At 41.6% G+C, this 18,945-nt stretch overlaps 1 protein-coding gene across 1 annotated transcript in view; it reads left to right on the forward strand.

Annotated features, from left to right (window-relative positions):
* Nucleotides 1-18,945, forward strand: part of frmd3 (FERM domain containing 3) — a 124,847-nt gene that overhangs the window by 40,359 nt on the left and 65,543 nt on the right. The window contains exons 2-4 of the mRNA XM_056286184.1: nt 5,281-5,385; nt 7,135-7,177; nt 18,747-18,825. Coding sequence (XP_056142159.1) covers nt 5,281-5,385; nt 7,135-7,177; nt 18,747-18,825 — 227 coding nt within the window. The remainder of the gene's footprint in view (nt 1-5,280; nt 5,386-7,134; nt 7,178-18,746; nt 18,826-18,945) is intronic.

The raw sequence follows: 18,945 nt of genomic DNA on the forward strand, positions 1-18,945 counted from the left end.
TCGTCTTGCTGCTCATCAGCTGTGCCTTACACAACACCAGCCTTTACACTGAACATGAGCGCAGAGCCACTGACATGGTCACAGATGTAGAAGTCTTTTTTTTTTTGCGGAATTTCCCCCCTTTTTCTTCCCAGTTGTATCCAGCCAATTACCTCGCTCTTCCGAGCTGTCCTGGTCCCTCTGCCAATCCGGGGAGGGCTGCAGACTACCACATGCCTCCTCCAATACATACAGAGTCGCCAGCCGCTTCTTGCACATGGGAGGATCACGCTATTCCCCCCAGTTTTCACTCCCCCCTGAACAGGCGCCCCGACCGACCAGAGGAGGCACTAGCCTAGCGACAAGGATCACATACCCACATCTTGCTTCCTACCTGCAGACATGACCAATTGTGTCTGTAGGGACGCCCGACCAAGCCGGAGGTAACACGGGGATTCGAACTGCTTATCCCTGTGTTGGTAGGCAACGGAATAGACCACTACGCTACCCGGACACCCACAGACATACAAGTGTGACGCTTTGGTCCAAAATCCATTACAAGTAGACACCATTACTAGGCTATTTGTAGTGTCTGTACTAACAGGCTGGCAAGCTGGCAAGCTGCCACTTCAGCGAAATGGTGCTTTACCGCCGTAAAATTATCGATTAGATAAATGTTGACATAGTACATTCACACATGCATACTGCACGGAGGAAGTGTCAGTTTCACTGTAGCTTCTTCAGAAATTATAGAGACCAGTTCAAACTGAATTATATCATATATTTACATTTTGAATAATGGGATTTTCTTTGAAGCAAGTTCATTGAATTGTTGGTTGTGGCTCTGTTTCTTTTATGATTTACTTAGATTCCTGGGATTTCTTATCACAGTGCTGTGTGTGTGTGTGTGTGTGTGTGTGTGTGTGTGTGTGTGTGTTGTGAGAACAAATTTGAGTTGTTAATCATCAGAGTGAGGACTTTTTTGCAAAGTGAGGGTATGTTGGCCAGTCCTCACTTCTTTAAGGGTGTGTTTTAGAGTTAGTACTTGGTTTTAGGGTTAAGATTAGAATTAAGGTTAGGTTTAAGGTTAGGGTTAGACATGGAGTTGTGATGGTTGCGGTTAGGGTGAAGGACTAGGGAATAAATGTAGTCAATGGAGGTCCTCACAAAGCTAGAAGTAAGAGTGTATGTGTGTGTGTGTGTGTGTGTGTGTGTGTGTGTGTGGAAGAGAAGGAAGAGCACTTTGCTGTCATTAGGTGAGATCATGTAGAGACAGGGTGACCAGGTTAATTTTTAATGCCCAGCCATCTGATATATGAAATATGTATTTGCCCCTTGTTGGACAAGACATGGACTCTTAACATCCTTCCCCCTCATGCAGCCCATGCTGTTCTTCAGGCTCATCTTTTTCACTCTTTCACTCTCCGTTGTACTCCATCATGTTCTTTTCAATCGATTTGCTGAAAGCTGCATTTCAATATTAATAGTAAATCAAATGTCTCCCAGTCATCTGAGAGGATTGCTTATATAATGCCGATCGCACTGAGAAGCAGTGCCACGGCCTACAGAGACAGGCTTTTGGCTTCTCTCTCAGCCTATTGTCAACGCGGCACCTCTCCCCTGCAAAAAACCCTCAAATAGCGAGGGGATGATTAAGGAAAACTGCGACGTTGATTCTCAATGTGATTGGCAGCACAAGTGATCCTTTCACATTACATTACATTACATTACATTACATTACATTACATTACAGTCATTTAGCCGACGCTTCTATCCAAAACCACTACTACTACTGAAAGAAAGTGCTTTCTCTCACTCTCTTTCTGTTTTATTCTGTCACTTTTCCATCGCTAATTATTCCCCCACTATTATTCTCTCTCTCTCTCTCTCTCTCTCTCTCTCTCTCCCTGTCTGTCTATCTGTCTGTCTCCTCCCCACTTCCCAGTTCCCTTACCCCTGAGCTAGACAGGGAAAAGGTATTGAATGCCTGGCAATGTGGATGTTTCTTTTTTCCTTTTTGACAGTTTTATTACCTTACTGTTTGCTCATCAGATTTAAAAGCTTCGCAGCACTTTTGTCAGTAATCAGCAGAATGTCCCAGAGGTTGTACACAGACACTTAGAAATATGCAGGGACACACTCGCAAACACTAAACTACCCCCCCCCCCACACACACACACAATGTAAGAAATATACTTCCTACACAAAGGTATCATAAGACATCCTCTATCTAACACACACAGCTCTTCTTCTAAGATCTTTACTGGTTACACATACACTCACACAGTACAGCCCCCCCACACACACACACACGCACACACAGACTCACAGCTGCACAAATTCAAATAGAGACACAGATTCACATCACACAGTGGGGTGTCAGAGCTACTGTCCCACCCACAGAGACAGTCTCACACGCAGTTTGACTGACAGCTTACTTTTGCCACAGTGATAAAACAGTGATGTAAGAATACCTCAAAGCCATCCAATGGGGACTTCTGTCCAGGAGTCCACTGACTGCTAGCTGATTGTTGTGAGAAAAGACAACTGGGGCCGCTTACTCAAAGTACTGCTGGTGTTATGGAGATGAAAAAAAAAAAGTATAAGACCGAGCTGCTGACAGGTTTATTATGCTTTACTGTTTTATTATGAGACACATAATCTGCATAAGAATGACTGCTAATTAAATGATTGTGCTCATTTGTTTGTGATCACATTGTGCATGTGGCTGCATGTTCAGTATCATGGTTATGTGTGAGTGTATATGAACACTATTTTGTACCTGTTTTTATTTTTCTAATTTCAGTAATCTCTGAGGGGAATTTCACATGCTTTAGGAACAGTGCAATAGTATTATTCTGTACATCTAAGTCGCTGTACATTTGTTCTGGCTTCATTGGGAGTTTATCTGGAGACAGTTTTTATTCACTAAATAGGGGAATTCATAGAGGACAGGTAATTTCATATCCAACTCATTTTTAACCAACAGGTTGAGTAACGGGGTCAGGTTTAAAGTACTAGGGCAATGAAAAGAGTTTTGTCCTGTAAAAAGTTAATGGCCTTTTTTTTTCTTTCAGTAGCGAAAACAGTGCATCAGTGTAGTGTAACAGATATTGTAAAGGTTGCTTGGGCAATTGGTCAGTTGATTGACAGTCTCCTAGTTGCTATGGAGACTAGTTATGATTGTGTTACACCAGCATCAGAACTACTCTTGAATGGCAGATTTCTGTGTTATCATGGTGAAAACTTATGACCAAATGGACAGTTTTTTATGTGACATGAACTTTGTACATTTGTATCTAAATCTGCATGTATGTACACCCATCAGCCAAAACATTAAAACCACTGACAGGTGAAATGAATAACATTGATTATCTTATTACAATGGCACCTGTCAAGGGGTGGGATATATTAGGCAGCCAAGAACAGTCAGTTCTTGAAGTTGATTTGTTGAAAGCAGAAAAAATGGGCAAGTGTAAGGATCTGAGTGACTTTGACAAGGGCCAAATTGTGATGGTGAGATGACTGGGTCAGAGCAACTCCAAAACGACAGCTCTTGAGGGGTGTTCCCAGTATGCTGTGGTCAGTACCTACCAAAAGTGGTCTAAGGAAGGACAACCAGTGAACCGACAACAGGGTCATGGATGCCCAAAGCTCATTGATGTGCATGGGGAGCAAAGGATAGCCTGTCTGGTCCAATGCCACAGAAAAGCTACTGCAGCTCAAATTGCTGAAAAAGTTAATGCTTGCTATGATTGGCAGGTGTCAGAGCACACAGTGCATGCTTGCTGCACATGGGGCTGTGTAGTTGCAGACCGGTCAGAGTGCCCAGGATGACCCCTGTCTACCACCGAAAGCACCTGAGCCTCAGAACTGGACCATGCAGCAATGGAAGAAGGTGGCCTGGTCTGATGAATGACGTTTTCTTTTACATCATGTGGATGGCGGAGTGCGTGTGCATCGTTTACCTGGGAAAGAGATGGCACCAGGATGCACTATGGGAAGAAGGCAAGCCGGCAGAGGCAGTGTGATGGTCTGGGCAGTGTTCTGCTGGGAAACTTTGGGTCCTGGTGTCCATGTGGATGTTACTTTGACACGTACCTGAACATCGTTGCAGACCAGGTACACCCCTTCATGGCAACAGTATTCCCTGTTAGCAGTGGCCTCTTTCAGCAGGATAATGCACCCTGCCTCACTGCAAAAATTGTTCAGGAATGGTTTGAGGAGCATATCAAAGAGTTCAAGGTGTTGCCTTGGCCTTCAAAATCCCCAGATCTCTATCTGATTGAGCATCTGTGGGATGTCCTGGAAAAACAAGTTCGATCCATGGAGGCCCCACCTCACAACTTACAGGACTTAAAGGATCTGCTGCTAATGTCTTGGTGCCAGATACCAGAAGACACCTTTAGAGGTCTTGTGGAGTCCATGCTTTGATGAATTGGAGCTGTTTTGTGGCACGAGGAAGACCTACACAATATAGGGCAGGTGGTTTTAATGTTGGTGTATGTGTATATGGGGGGCAGCCAAGGCTAGGGCCATCCAAGCTCTTCAGCAAATCACAGTGATGCGAACAAGGAACAAGGACAAATGGTTGATTTCCAACTGGAATCAATCAGTCCTGCTCAGCCAAGCATAGATTCCACTCCCATCAAGGGGCTACTGGGCAGCAGGGTGAAGGACACACATGTGCATATACTAAGTGTATGCCTACACATGCGTGCGCATGCATACACACACACACACACACACACACACACTCACAATGACACAAATTAGAGGTATGCACCAATGTTAAAATGACGTGCACCACATGTAACAGATAGACATTTTGATGAATATTGTTTACATCTTTGGCATTCTTGTGTACATCTGCATGCAATGAATAGATATTGATTTGATGCCAGGTAATAAATGCAGGGTGATTGTTGAGGTTCTCTGTGCTGTGTTTATGTACAGCAAATTATATAAACTCCATTCTTAGGCTGTTTGAAGGCCGAATCTGGAACAGCAGATATATTTTTGCTTTTCTTTCTGCAGGACCTCTAATATTTTATTTTCAATCAGCATACTCTAAACCATGTCTGTATGAAAGCAGAATTACCTGAAAAAGCATTTACCATTATTTAGGGTGGATGCAAGCACCCTAGGATGCAGCGGAGATGAGTTAAATTTGTCAGCATGGTTGAAGCATGTCTTTGGTATCTTGGATGAACCACCTTTTGTATGAAAACCCAGAAATCATTCTCATAAAACTCCTGAATGAAGATTTTTAATGGCTTGTGTGTCCCTCCCCCCTCACAGAGAGACACCAAAGGCCAATTCCTATTGGACCATGTGTGTAACCACTACAATCTACTTGAGAAAGACTACTTTGGCATTAGATATGTGGATCCTGAAAAACAAAGGGTAAGGACACACACATGTGCACGCGTGCGCGCGCACACACACACACGCACACGTGCACATACACACTAATGCATCTGTGATCATTTTCTGACACGCATCCTTAGCTCACCTGTCCTATCTTGCATCAAACCCAATTCAAATCTCGAGGCAAGCAGTTGCAGCAAAACATTGGTTTTACATTTTTTCCTTTTTTTAACAAGTTTTAACAGCTTTTATATGTTAAATACCACACACTCTAAGTCAGTAAAATTATTTTTATGGTGACCACCTGTGCTGTTCTTTCTGTACCCCAAAAAGCTCCTCTGTAAGATGATTTTCTAATACAGCTGCTCTTTGAAGCATCACTTACTTGTCAATTTAAGAAAGGCTGTTTCAAGCCTCAGCTATATTTACTCAGCGTTCGTAAGACCAAAGCAAAGCAAACCCCATGCAAACTAAAAATGCCAACTGCAAATTAGGTTACCGATATTAATAGCAAAACAAGGTAAACAGACAAAGTGAGACTCAATTACCTGAAGAAAATCAAGCCACACTGAGTCAGCAGTGCCAAAATGGACATGTCAGCTACATATGACTTTGTTATTGATCAAACTGAATATCAGTAACTTTATGCCTAATAAATAGCAATGCAAGTTTGAATAAAATAAAAAAGCAATGTTAGTGATGCAGGCTTTTCTCATACACACACACGAACGAATCTGAGCAAACGCCGACACAGCTAGCTAAATAAACAATAACAACACACACACACACACACACACACACTCCCCCATCTCCATATTTAAGTTGGTGTTGCCATAGCAACAGCCTCTGGTTGTTATTCCCTAGTTACCCATGGACATGTACATGAGCTCAGTGCCATGGTGGAGAATCTCAGTGCGACCACACTTTGAATTATTAAGCCAATATATTGTGTATATATATATATATTGTAATATTTATAAAATGAACGTAGACACACACACAGACTGGGTGATTTATACAATTTAAGCAAGGAAGATGGTGAGCAAGTTTTTTCCCGTCAAAGTTTCACTAAAACCTATAGTTAGGGAGGGGGTCGTATTTAATAATTTGTAGAAATGAGATGGATATTGGCTTCTTCAAACACCCCCAGCATACACGAACCCATGCATGTATGTTTATGCATATGCAAAAGCTATGTGTGTGCGTACACACACACACACATACCAGACACCCAGATAATATACATACAATGTAATGTTATAATGCACAAAATTGGCAAGAAATCTGTGGTTTAATAGTAAACTGGGTTATGTCAAATGAAAGTCCCATAAGCCTTCCCAATTAGATTAATAATCATATGATTATGTAATATGTAATGTAATGGTGTTTTTTTCTGATTTGATTTTGATTTGAGCTGATTGTATTATAAACCTTACACAACGTGCAAGTCATTATTAATTCACAGAAGTATGAATGGTTCTTTGTTTTAGAGAAACTCTCGGAGCCTGTAGAAAATGGAGCATGTTCTTTTCTTCTTAGACGCTCATCTCTGAGGAATGAACCTCCTCAGTTTAGGGTAACATCTCACCTCTTAATTCTCTTTCTTTCTCTCTCCTTCTCCCTGTCACATCTGCCTCTCTCCATCTCCCTGGGTACCTCTTTCCACCTCTCTCAATGTATCCATTCCTCTCTCTCTCTCTCTCTCTCTCTCTCTCTCTCTCTCTCTCTCTCTCTCTCTCACTCTCTCTCCTGCCCATTTCTCTTTGCCCCCACTGCTCCCCTCAGCATTGGCTGGAGCCCAACAAGCCTGTGGTGAGACAGATGAAGTGTAAGTGTCCGGTGTTTTTGCCTTCATATGTGTGTATGCACAACAGTGTACGTGCATGTGTGTGTGTGTGTGTGTGTGGGTGTGTCCCTGCAGTAGCTGGCTTGACCCGTGTTAGTCTCCCGAGGGCTGTGTCAGTGTGAGGGTTCAAGCTCTACAACACACAGACAACAACACCACAGGGGCTCTCAAAGTGCCAGGGTTGGCTAGTAAGGAAATATGTGTCATGTTATTACTGCCCCTGCAACTCAAAGAATTAAATGTGCGCATGGAAAAAAAGGACTCCTGAAAAACAGACGAGTGCTTTGCTGAATTAAAGTCATCAAGGTTTGAGATTGTCTTTACAATAGTGTCAATACAACCAGAGGTGTAACAGTGGACAATGGTGATGGATGATGATCATGGTGTTCTCCAAACACTCATTCAAAAGCAAAAGAGACAAACCTGTCGGCTCAGACAGATTTTTTTTTTTGAAAACATGTTTATTGGCATTTACAGTTTTAGTATATACAAGTCACATATTGAATACTTCCCTTCCGACATTCCCAGATCCTTAAGGAGAAATACAGATTAAAGAAATAATGAAATTACATACAACTAAATCGAAGACAAAAAAAAAACAAAAAAAAAGAACAAAAAAAAAGAACAAAAAAAGAAAAATAAATAATTATCATGGTTCTCCTATACACACACACACACACAATCTCTTTGTTTACAGTCTATACTAGTTGGGCCATTCCTGACTTGAGTCAAGAGTATCCCAGCCTGTTATACTGGTTATAGGGCCAAAGTAAATCAGAAAAGGCATCCAGACTTTCTTCAACTTGTCCCTGTTACCCCTTAAGGTAAATTTTATCTTTTCCAACTTGAGATGAAGTATAATATCCCTGATCCATCTGACATGGGATGGGGGTCTTGAGCTCCTGCAATTTAAGAGTATTGGGTGCCGAGGTAGTAATGTAGTAAAGGCCACCCATTTATACATGTTAGATGGCCAGTCACAGTCTTCCAGTCTCACACCAAGTATGGCAATTAAAGGATGCAGATCAATAAAATTTCACTTAAGGATTCAAGTATTGCTGACCAAAATGTATGTAGATCAAGGCATGTCCAGAACATATGCAACAAGGTAGCTGGTGTATGATTACATCTGTCACAGGTGGGGCCGATGTTGGGGTACATTTTGGCCAATTTAGCTTTGGTAAGGTGGACTCGGTGAACAATCTTAAACTGAATAAGCCCAAATCTACTGCATGAAGAGGAAGAGTGTACCTGATCCAAAACTGCATCCCATAGATCATCAGGGAGAGGAGTACCAAGATCCTGCTCCCAGAGGTTTTAAGGCTAGCCATTGGCTGAGGATTTATAGTGGCTAGTTTATTATAGATCTTTGTGATGGCGCCCTTGAGACTAGCCTCTGTGGCCAATTAGTGTATCAATTGATGTTGTCAGCGGTATCTCAGGGAAAGGATGGAAACCCTTCTCAACAAAATGCCTAATCTGTAAATAGCGGTATAAGTGGGGTGGGGTAGGTTAAATTTCTCTACCAATTGATTGAATGAAGCAAATATCCCATCTAAATATAAATCCTTTATAAATCGAATTCCATTCCCATGCCATGTTCGAAAAGCCATATCTAACTTGACAGGGGTAAAGAGATGGTTTGACATAATGAGTGTCATTAAGGAGGCTTTTTGCAGACCAAATGTTTTCCTAACTTGAGTCCATATTCTGATTTTATGAGCTGTAACCGGATTTTTGCATGGTGTACCAATTACCATTGGTAGTAGGGAAGGCCCTAAGGAAAGAATAGGAAGATCATGGGATTCTATCTTTGCCCACACAGGTATTTGCTCAAGCGAGCTGCTTTGAACATGCATGACAACCTTGTGGATATTACTAGCCCAATAGTAGGAAAGAAGATTTGGCATAGCCATCCCTCCCAGTGCTTTGGGATGTTGTAGGAAGTCCTTACATATCCAGGGCTGTCTGCCATCCCAGATAAAGTTAGAGAACACCCTGTCAAGAAAGCCAAACTTTTTTTTTTCCGGAATGAATATAGGAATGTTCTGAAAAAGATACAGGAATGTAGGGACAATATTCACTTTAAGCAGGTTAATGCACACAGCCATTGATAATGGTAATGTGCGCAAGCGCTCCATATTTTGTTTGCATTTGTCAATTAAAAGGGAGAAGTTTAGTTTGTGTAAAAGCTGAAAGAAGCGAGGAACCATAATCCCCAAATATTTTAAATTTGAGGTCACTCTCCTGAAGGGGAACATAAAGGCAGGGATACCAAGGGCCGTAGGGTTCAAAGGGAAAACTTTGATTTTTTGCATGTTCAACTTGTATCCAGAGAGATTCCCAAATTGCTCCAGTTTAGATAGGTTAGAGGGAAGAGACATTGCAGGGTTGCTGATATATTAGAGAAGGTCATCAGCATATAATAAAACCTTGTGTACCCTACCACCTTGGATTATCCGTTCAAAGGATCCACACTGTTGTAAGGAAGCTGCAAGTGGCTCGATCACAAAATCAAAAGGCAATGGGGAGAGTGGACAACCTTATCTTGTTCCCCTATACAGAGGGAAATGTCTTGATTGTACCTCGTTAGTTCGAACCGATGCTAAGGGGTCATTATATAATTTAACCCAAGAAATAAAGTTGGGTTCAAAGCTGAATCTTGAAAGTGCGTCGAAAAGGAGACCCCATTCCACCCGATCAAAAGCCTTCTCCGCGATTAAGGCAACTACAACTTCAGGTGAAGCAGATTTCGACTGGGTGTATATTGTATCAAAAAGCCTACGAGTATTATCGAAGGATTGCCTACCCTGAATAAATCCTGATTGACTGGGTGAAATAAGGGCTGGGAGAACCTCTTCAAGGCACTTGGCTAAACATTTCGCAAGAATTTTAAAAATCCACATTAAGGAGACTGATTGGACGATAGGATTCACAGTGCAGAAGATCTTTATCTTTTTTGGGGATGTCTCAGACAGAATTTAATTGAATAACTTTATTGAATTACACGGCGGTGGGAAAACCAAAGTTCTGTAACAGGTGCAGGTGTTTTTCCATGTTTCTAACTCAGGAAAGGTCCAACAGTATGTATGAAGACCTGGGGGTAAGCGTGTGTATTTCAACAAGAATGTAGACAGAAGAGCAGGAGGAGCAGATAGGAAGTCATGATAAATGTATAAATTGATTTTGTTATGTAAAACAAGCATATGAAATACAGTTTCAGGTATTAAGTTCAAGTTCAAGTACTTTATTTGTCACTTGCACAGAAATACAAAGTAAAACATGCAGTGAAATGAAGGGGGGGTACTCCGTCTGTCATTATGTGAAAAAGACATAGGCGTAGATAAAAGACAAAGATCAGTGTATTCTCAAGTCAAAATAAACAATAAATGAAAAAAAAAAACACCTGGCTGTCTCAAGTATGTGAAAGGTCGTATATGTTGAGAGTTCTTATGGCCTGTGGATAGAAACTTCTCTTTACTCTCTCTGTTTTTGCCCTCAGACTACAGAGGTATCTACCAGACCCCAATAGCCTGAACAATCTGTTAGGGTGCATTTGAAAATATTAAATCATATTAGCATTTGAAAAAACCCCGTGTATTAGTTGAGCTGAATGTAAAAACTCTTTCCATATCAATATCAATGTTTTTGAATTGACTGACTCTGCATACTGAAAGTTAGATATTTGTATTTGTTCAGATAAAAGATATGTACAGAATAAGCTCTTCCCTTTAGTGACGGTAGATTATGACTTCCATCCATTATCCGAACCAATTGTCCTGTTCGCAGGATTGCGGGGATGGTGGAGCCTATCCCAGCAGTCATTGGGCGGCAGGCGGGGAACACCCTGGACAGGCCATCAGGCTATCACAGGGCCGGCACAACACACACACACACACACACACACACACACACACACACACACACACACACACACACACACACACACACACACACACACACACAGACAATTTAGTACGGCCAATTCACCTGACCTACATGTCTTTTGACTGTGGGAGGAAACCGGAGCCCCCGGAGGAAACCCACACAGACACGGGGAGAACATGCAAACTCCACACAGAAGATGAACCAGGTCAACCCCCAAGGTTGGACTACCCTGGAGCTCAAACCCAGGACCTTCTTGCTGTGAGGCGACTGCGCTAACCACCGTGCCGCTGGTGGTGATTTGATATTTTAAAAATATGGCCTTTATTCAGTCGGAGGCTCATGAATCAAACTGTGGCCAGATAAAATATGGTGATTTAGTTTGTGTCAGGGATGCTGTCAGGGGCGTTTGGGTGATAAGAGATAACTGCTCTGACATATCATGCAGAGAGAGGCTGTACATCGACAAACCAGGAAGAGGAACATTTATCTTAGAAGTATCCTTCATGACCCTGTGCATGGTGACATATAGGCCGACAACACTGCTATATAAACAACCACAGACTGTTTGACCTACAGTGTCACAGCCTCCATCCCACTTAACATGCGTTTTGTTCTGGTGGCTTGGGTTAGCAATCAAGGTTTCCAAAATTATGGAAATGTTCCTCTGATAAAAGTGACATCTACGCAAATGCAAAGCCCAAGATGAAAATTAATATATTTCAGTTGCATTTTGTAGCCGGTCAAAGCTCTACCCAGCTTAATGCTTGGTAGATGGCAGGGAGCTTATACAGTAAAACATTATTGCTCATGTGGAAGTGGATGGCACACTTACCCTGGCGGTGGCCCCTAAGGGTCAGTTTTGACTGGCTGCTATCTGAAAAGATGGCACATACTGTAAATAAAATCCTTGGTCGCCTAAATGTTAATACTGCTATGAGTTTTATGATTTTTTGCTGCATAACAAACTAAAATCGTTTGGGGAATGAGGTGATACCCTATTGAGTAACTTATCCTTACCCATAATACCCTAGGACAGAAATAATTAGAGACCCTAACAGACACATGGAGAGAAACAGACATGGACCATGTCACAAACAGACAGTTTTTTTTAAAAATGCAGCAGGAACACAAACAGGAAGAAGCAAACAGGCTGGAGTCTCTCAGATACACATAGAAATGCAGAAAAGAAGGCAAACAGGAAATAAAATAAAGACACATTGTCCCATAGTGAAACTGGACAACACAATGACCCTGAAATTTTTTTGAAAACATTCGCACATCCGTTTCCATCAAAAAAGACATATGCAGTCCACTGAATGTTATAATGAGATAATAAAAAGTGGTGCAACAGGAAAACGACAGGGGAAGAGATCTACATAGAGTCTAATTGATTTCAGTGCCTTACAACGTGGTGAGTGCATCAATATGGGTCGTCTTTGTGGGAATAAAACCTGTACTCTCAGGGCTGTTTGTGCACCATGTTTAATTTCACACATCACAGGAAACTTGAGCTAATAGTTCTTTATAAATCACCTCTTCTTTTTTTTTAGCAAAAGCTTATATGGTTAATGAAAACGTATATGATAGTGTTATTAGCGAAACATAAATTCGACCATGAAGATATCTCAGATGTAAATGTTTGACCCAACTCCAAAAATCCTGTTCCAATGTTCATCAGGGACTGTATTTGTATTCTGAGCCATCTTTGCTGTCATTGAGTTGTAGGGACAAGTCAGGACAGATATGTGTTTAATTCCTACTCCCTCTTACTTTAAAACACAACCTGATCATTCTGTGTTTGTCTTTCTTAGTTTCTCTTTTCCCCTTTTCATTCTGCCTAATAAATGTAGCTCTCCCACACATGATGCCGGCCCAGTTCTCTCCTTTCCAATGTAAATTAATGATGGGCGCTATTAGCTGTGGGCACCGCTTCAGAGATGGAGAGAAGGGTGCGGAGGGGGGATGAAGAGGGAGAGGGGAACAAAGGGCTGGGAAGAAAAAGTGTGGAAGGAGTGTTGGGGAGACTGACTCAGAGGCGGGAGAGGAGACAGTGACAGATACTGAGGCTAAACAGAGAAGTCGGATTAAAGAAGAAACGGGAGGAAAGAGGAGATGAAACAGAAAGGTTGACTTGAGCGAAGTCGACAGAGTGTGGGATGAGAGAGAGAGATAGAGAGTGCCTGGGATTGTGGGGGAGAGTGTTGGATAGATCTGAGCTACAATGACACATCATTTCTCCCTGTGGCAGAAGTTATTCTCACATTATTGTGTGTGTGTGTGTGTGTGTGTGTGTGTGTGTGTGTGTGTGTGTGTGTGTGTGTGTGTGTGTGTGTGTGTGTGTGTGTGTGTGTGTGGTGTTTTTTGGTGTTTGTGTTGTGATAAGCTTTGCCAGCTCATCACTCTCTGTTGCTCTGTGTGTCCCAGTTTACATAGATGTTCGTCAGCTTAAGACTGTGTGCGTGTGTGTGTGTGTGCACGTGTGTGCATGTGTGTCCCTTTGTGTGTTTGCGCACATATTTACGTGCCCGTTTACTTTCCCTTAAATGTTATCAAAAACATCTATTCCCTCCAGGCTGACAGTAAGTAAGCTCTAGGGGTTTCATTCTTCATATTGCTGAAGATGCATTATGTAGCAGGGGGCTGTTTTTCAGAGCTAGACTACACACAACACCAGTGAGGATCAGGCTGAGGGAAACAATGCCAGAGAACCAACAGTAGCCGTCCATAAAGGAAAATAAATGTGTACTGCCCCCCCCCCAACCCTAACCCTCTCAATCTTTCTACATTTCCTTTTCAGCTCAGTTTATATGATTCTTCTTTTCCTACACTGATCCTCTTAATTTTCTATCCTCCTCTTCTCCGTCATCCGTATGTCTGTTTGTCTGTCTGGGTGACTGGCTGTCTGTTGTTGACTCTATGATTTTCTCTCTCTCTCTCTCTCTTTCTCTCTCTCTCTCTCTCTCTCTCTCTCTCTCTCTCTCTCTCTCTCTCTCTCTCTCTCAGTCCTAAGGTAGATGTTACATGCTTGAATTGTCAGCGAACCATATTTTTTTGCATAAACCACAATTCAGACAGACATTGATTTTTTTTTTTAAATTTTAAGCCCTTCTTTTTTAAAAGCAATTCTCTTTACTGGAGTGGCAACTTGGGGATGCAATGGCTGCCAGTTTCACTTGCATCAAGTGGCTGTGATGCTTGAGTTGAAACATTGGCACATCCTTGGCTTGGCTTGGTCTTGGCTGTCACGATATCAGATTTTCGCTACACAATTGTCGTGGCCAAAAGAATACAATAGTAGTATCTATGGAAAATTTGAAGAAAAAAAATCAGTCAAATTCATCTTTAACTTTGTTTATTATACGTTTTGTCTCTTTTTTGGCAAATGAATTAAACTCAAAATATGAGTGTAGGGAGGTGGAGAGTAAGTCTGTAACCATAACTGTACAAATCCATCCCATCCATCCATTATCCAAACCGCTTAGCCTTACTCAGGGTTGCGGGGATGCTGGAGCCTATCCCAGTAGTCATTGGGCGGCAGGCGGGGAGACACCCTGGACAGGCCGCCAGACCATAACTGTACAAAAGCGTACATAAAGAATGGACAACCAGATGAACTGATAAACCAATGATCCGCAAGGCCTAACATGTGCCATCAATACAATGTCAGCTGAAACAAAATCACCTGCGGAGAGCAGGGGACAGAGAGTTTGTGTGTGAGACCCCAGACTCACAACTAACCACTCTGATATACTGTGATTTAATTTCCACTGAGCATGTCCTTACATAAGTTTTTCCTCTTTCTATTTCTCATGACATGATTTTGCATGGTAGTAGTATCCACATACTGTGGTAGTAGCTAGCTTTTGTAATGGTGTGACCAAGTTAAACCAGTCTGAGTCAGTGTCAAACCCCACAAAGGATACATGCATTCAGAACACACATGACCCCTGGTTATTTTTTTGCAACACAAACAAATTTATAATTAATTGCAATGCACAGAAATAAAACACTCAATTTAAATAAACTCAGCCACACCATCAGTCAATTTTCAAAGGTCAATTTTTAAAGCAAAAGGTAAAGAAAAAAAGTTAAATTTAATTTCCGTTCAGTTTATAAAGTAAATATACTCCACTTCGGCATTTCCAGGTTATCACTATCAGTTCAATTCAGTTCAATTCACGCAACAAAAATACTCCACCTCGGGATTTCCCGGTTATCCGACAAATAAAACTTAAAACAAGGAAGTATTCCCAATCACAGCTCAGTTAATTTGCAAACACAAATCGACAAACCCCCAATTCTTTAGTCAAGAGGGGAGGGGAAACAAAAAAAAAAAACGTTGTGAGAGATTATTAAGCTGTTGTCTCCGGGGATGTTTAGCTGTTGGATCCTGGACGGATTGCTTGAGATGATGAGAGGAGATGATTTTTCACGGGGGCACACGCTATAAAAAATGTGGATATCACACAGCACAAAGGGCGTACGTCTAGGGGCCAGACCTCCTCCGAGTCCCTTGTAGTTCAGCCAGGGTCCAAGGTGTACCCAGTTACCGTGTGTCGCCACAAGGAGGCACTACATAGGGCTTGCTGTTGGAGAGGCTATGTATTGGCAGGGAGAGGCTTACGTGCTCGGTTCTCCTGTTCATATTATTCACCCTTCTATGTTCCCTTCTCTTCACTATCTAGTTTTAAACTCCCAACTGTTGCAGAAATAGCTGGTCTTATTCACAAATCCAAATCATCTACCTGTCAGTTAGACCCCCTGCCTACTCATTTAGTAAAAGCCTGTCTACCTTCTCTATCCTCTTTGATAACTGATATCATACATTCCTCACTTACCTCTGGTCTTGTTCCCTCATCTCTCAAAACAGCTGCAATAACTCCAACACTCAAGAAACTTGGTGCAGACCCCAACAATTTGAATAATTTTCACCCAATCTCAAATTTACCATTTCTTTCTAAAACGCTTGTAAGAACAGTTGCAACTCAGGTACATGCTCACTTGACTAACAACAATCTGTTTGAACAATTCCAGTCTGGTTTTCGCTCCATGCACAGTACGGAGACAGCATTGGTGAAAATCTCTAAAGATCTTTTGATGGCAGCTGACTCTGGGTTCTTAACCATACTTGACCTCCTTGATCTGAGTGTAGCCTTTGATACCTCTCACATAATATCCTCCTAGAAAGATTAGCTTCCATTGGAATAACTGGTACCCCCCTTGACTGGTTTAGATCTTATCTCTCTGGCCACATTCAGTTTGTCCAACTTAAAAATTTGAGATCTCAGTCCTTTCCTGTTACTACCGGTGTTCCCCAGGTCTTGGTATTGGGACCCCTCCTATTTATTATTTAAATACTACCTCTTGGCCACATTTTCAGGAAATTTGGCATTCAATTTCACTGCTACAAGCATGACACCCAGCTTTATCTATCCACCAAGCCTACCTCCACTCTTCCGCCCACTTCCCTTTCTGACTGCTTACTAGAAATTAAATCCTGGTTTTCATACCACTTCCTCAAACTTAATAGTGATAAAACTGAGGTCCTCCTAGTCGGCACTAAATCTGCTTTGGCCAAACCTGATTGTTTTTCTCCGACTATTGACAATTCTATAGTTCCTCCATCGCCTCAGGTTAAGAGTCTGGGTGTCATATTGGACAGCACATTATCTTTTGAAGCTCACATCAACAATGTTACTCGGTCTGCATACTTCCACCTACGCAATATTAATCACCTTCGGCCATCACTTACACCTAAAAGCACAGCCATACTCACTCATATCCTGGTTACATCCCATATTGACTACTGTAATTCTATCCTCTTTGGTCTTCCCCTCAAGTGTCTTCATAAACTTCAATTGGTCCAGTATTCAGCTGCTTGTATCATTACTAGAACTCCTTCCATAGATCATATCACTCCTGTTCTTCAGCAACTCCATTGGCTCTCTGTTAAATACCGTATTTACTTCAAGATCCTGCTCCTCACCTTTAAGGCCTTCAATAACCTAGCTCCTTCATATCTTTCCGAACTCCTTCATGTCCACACGCCCTCCCGCACTCTCAGATTCTCTTCTGCTCTCCAACTCACTACACCGTCAGCCCACTTGACTACCATGGGGACTAGAGCTTTCAGTCATTCTGCTCCCCACCTATGGAACTCTCTTCCACAAGAAATTCGCAACATTGACTCTCTTTCAACCTTCAAAGTCCATCTCAAAGCATACCTTTTCAAACTGGGATATTCAGTCTGATCCACGCTTCATTGAGTTTTATGCAGATGATGATTTCATACTAACATGCTGCTTGTTTTTTTTACTGTGTTCTGTAAGGTGTCCTTGAGTGCTCGGAAAGGCGCCTACACATAAAATGTATTATTATTGTTATTATTAAAATAGTTGTATTTGTATCTTTATCTGTATTTGAACTGGAAGTGGGAGCGGTCTGAGCTGGAAGTAGTGGGAAAACGTTTTTGTTAGATTTCGAATGTATGGTTATTGATTATTCATCGGTTCACAAAATGAACCAACAAATCAAGTCATCATTTAACTATGTGCATAACAACTTTATTCAATGATAAATGATGACTTATAGCATCTGAACTCCACCATGGCGCCAGCTCATAACTGCAGGACAATGCAATTAAGAATGCAGAAAACTATAATACTAGGATAACATTCGATTATACACCTGCTCATAAACAGTAAAAAAAAAAATCAATTTTCTTTTACAACAAAAAAAGCTAGTGAGAAAACAACATATTATAGTCATATAGTCAATAAATCTATGCATGAAAACATATCTTTCTCCAAAACTTACAATCCTATCGAGCCAGTGAAGCAATTTTGTGTTTACAAGTGAGGCATTCATAAATTCAACATTGTTTTGAGTCAAAAGACAAGGTTAATTGCACAAGATGCAGCTGGAGATGTATAATTTGCAGCTTATAAACTTAGTAAATTTTGGTCCATTTCGTGTGAAACTATTTTGGATTGTTTTTGAAATTAATCCTGCTATGTTTGGGTGAGCGGGCCAGCAATTAAAAGGCTAACTGACTAGTGACATATGAGTGGAATTTGTGGTTCCTCCATACAGACCAAGCTCTCACAAAGTTGTCATTGAATTATTGCTGTCTCACAATTTTCCTCCACATTTTTTTTTTTGCTCACAATCAATTAAATCAGAACTTTCAAAAACTGAATAATGTGTCTCCCATTCAGATGAGGTTGGTATCTGTTTAAGATGGATACTATGTATGTGTACTCAGTTACATCCTTTATGTATGTGTGTGTGTGTGTGTGTGCATAAATTGATGTGTGAATCATTACTGTCATTATCAAATGATTAATCAGAAATAGGGGCTTACTGTGGTCTCCATTTGTCTTGCACTCTCCTTCAACTTTTTTCTAGCCCCCTTCAACTTCCATTCTCTCATTTCACTCCCTCCTTCACTCATTCATTCATCACTCAGTGCTCGACATCAACCCCCCCCCCCATTTTTGATAACTTATTTTCTTTTACTCTTACATCTCTCACCTTCAGTTGACTTACAAACTCTGTCAAGCTATCCATCCTTCCACCTCGCCCTCTTTCTTCTCCTCCTCTGCCTCACACACACACACTCTTACTGAACCCTCTAATGCTTTTTGTCTTCTGCTTTTAACAGCTCAGCAGCCATACACCATGTGCTTTCGGGTCAAGTTCTACCCCCACGAGCCGATGAAGATCAAGGAGGAGCTCACCAGGTAAAGTCTGAAGAAACTCAAACGTCACATCAAACTGATATTTAGAGCAATGGGTCTCAACCTGGGGGTCGGAACTCCCAAGGGGGTCACGAGATACTTTCCGGGGGACGCCAGATGGTT

This window comes from Lampris incognitus, chromosome 1, assembly GCF_029633865.1.
Source record: "Lampris incognitus isolate fLamInc1 chromosome 1, fLamInc1.hap2, whole genome shotgun sequence".
Taxonomy (NCBI): Eukaryota; Metazoa; Chordata; class Actinopteri; order Lampriformes; family Lampridae; genus Lampris; species Lampris incognitus.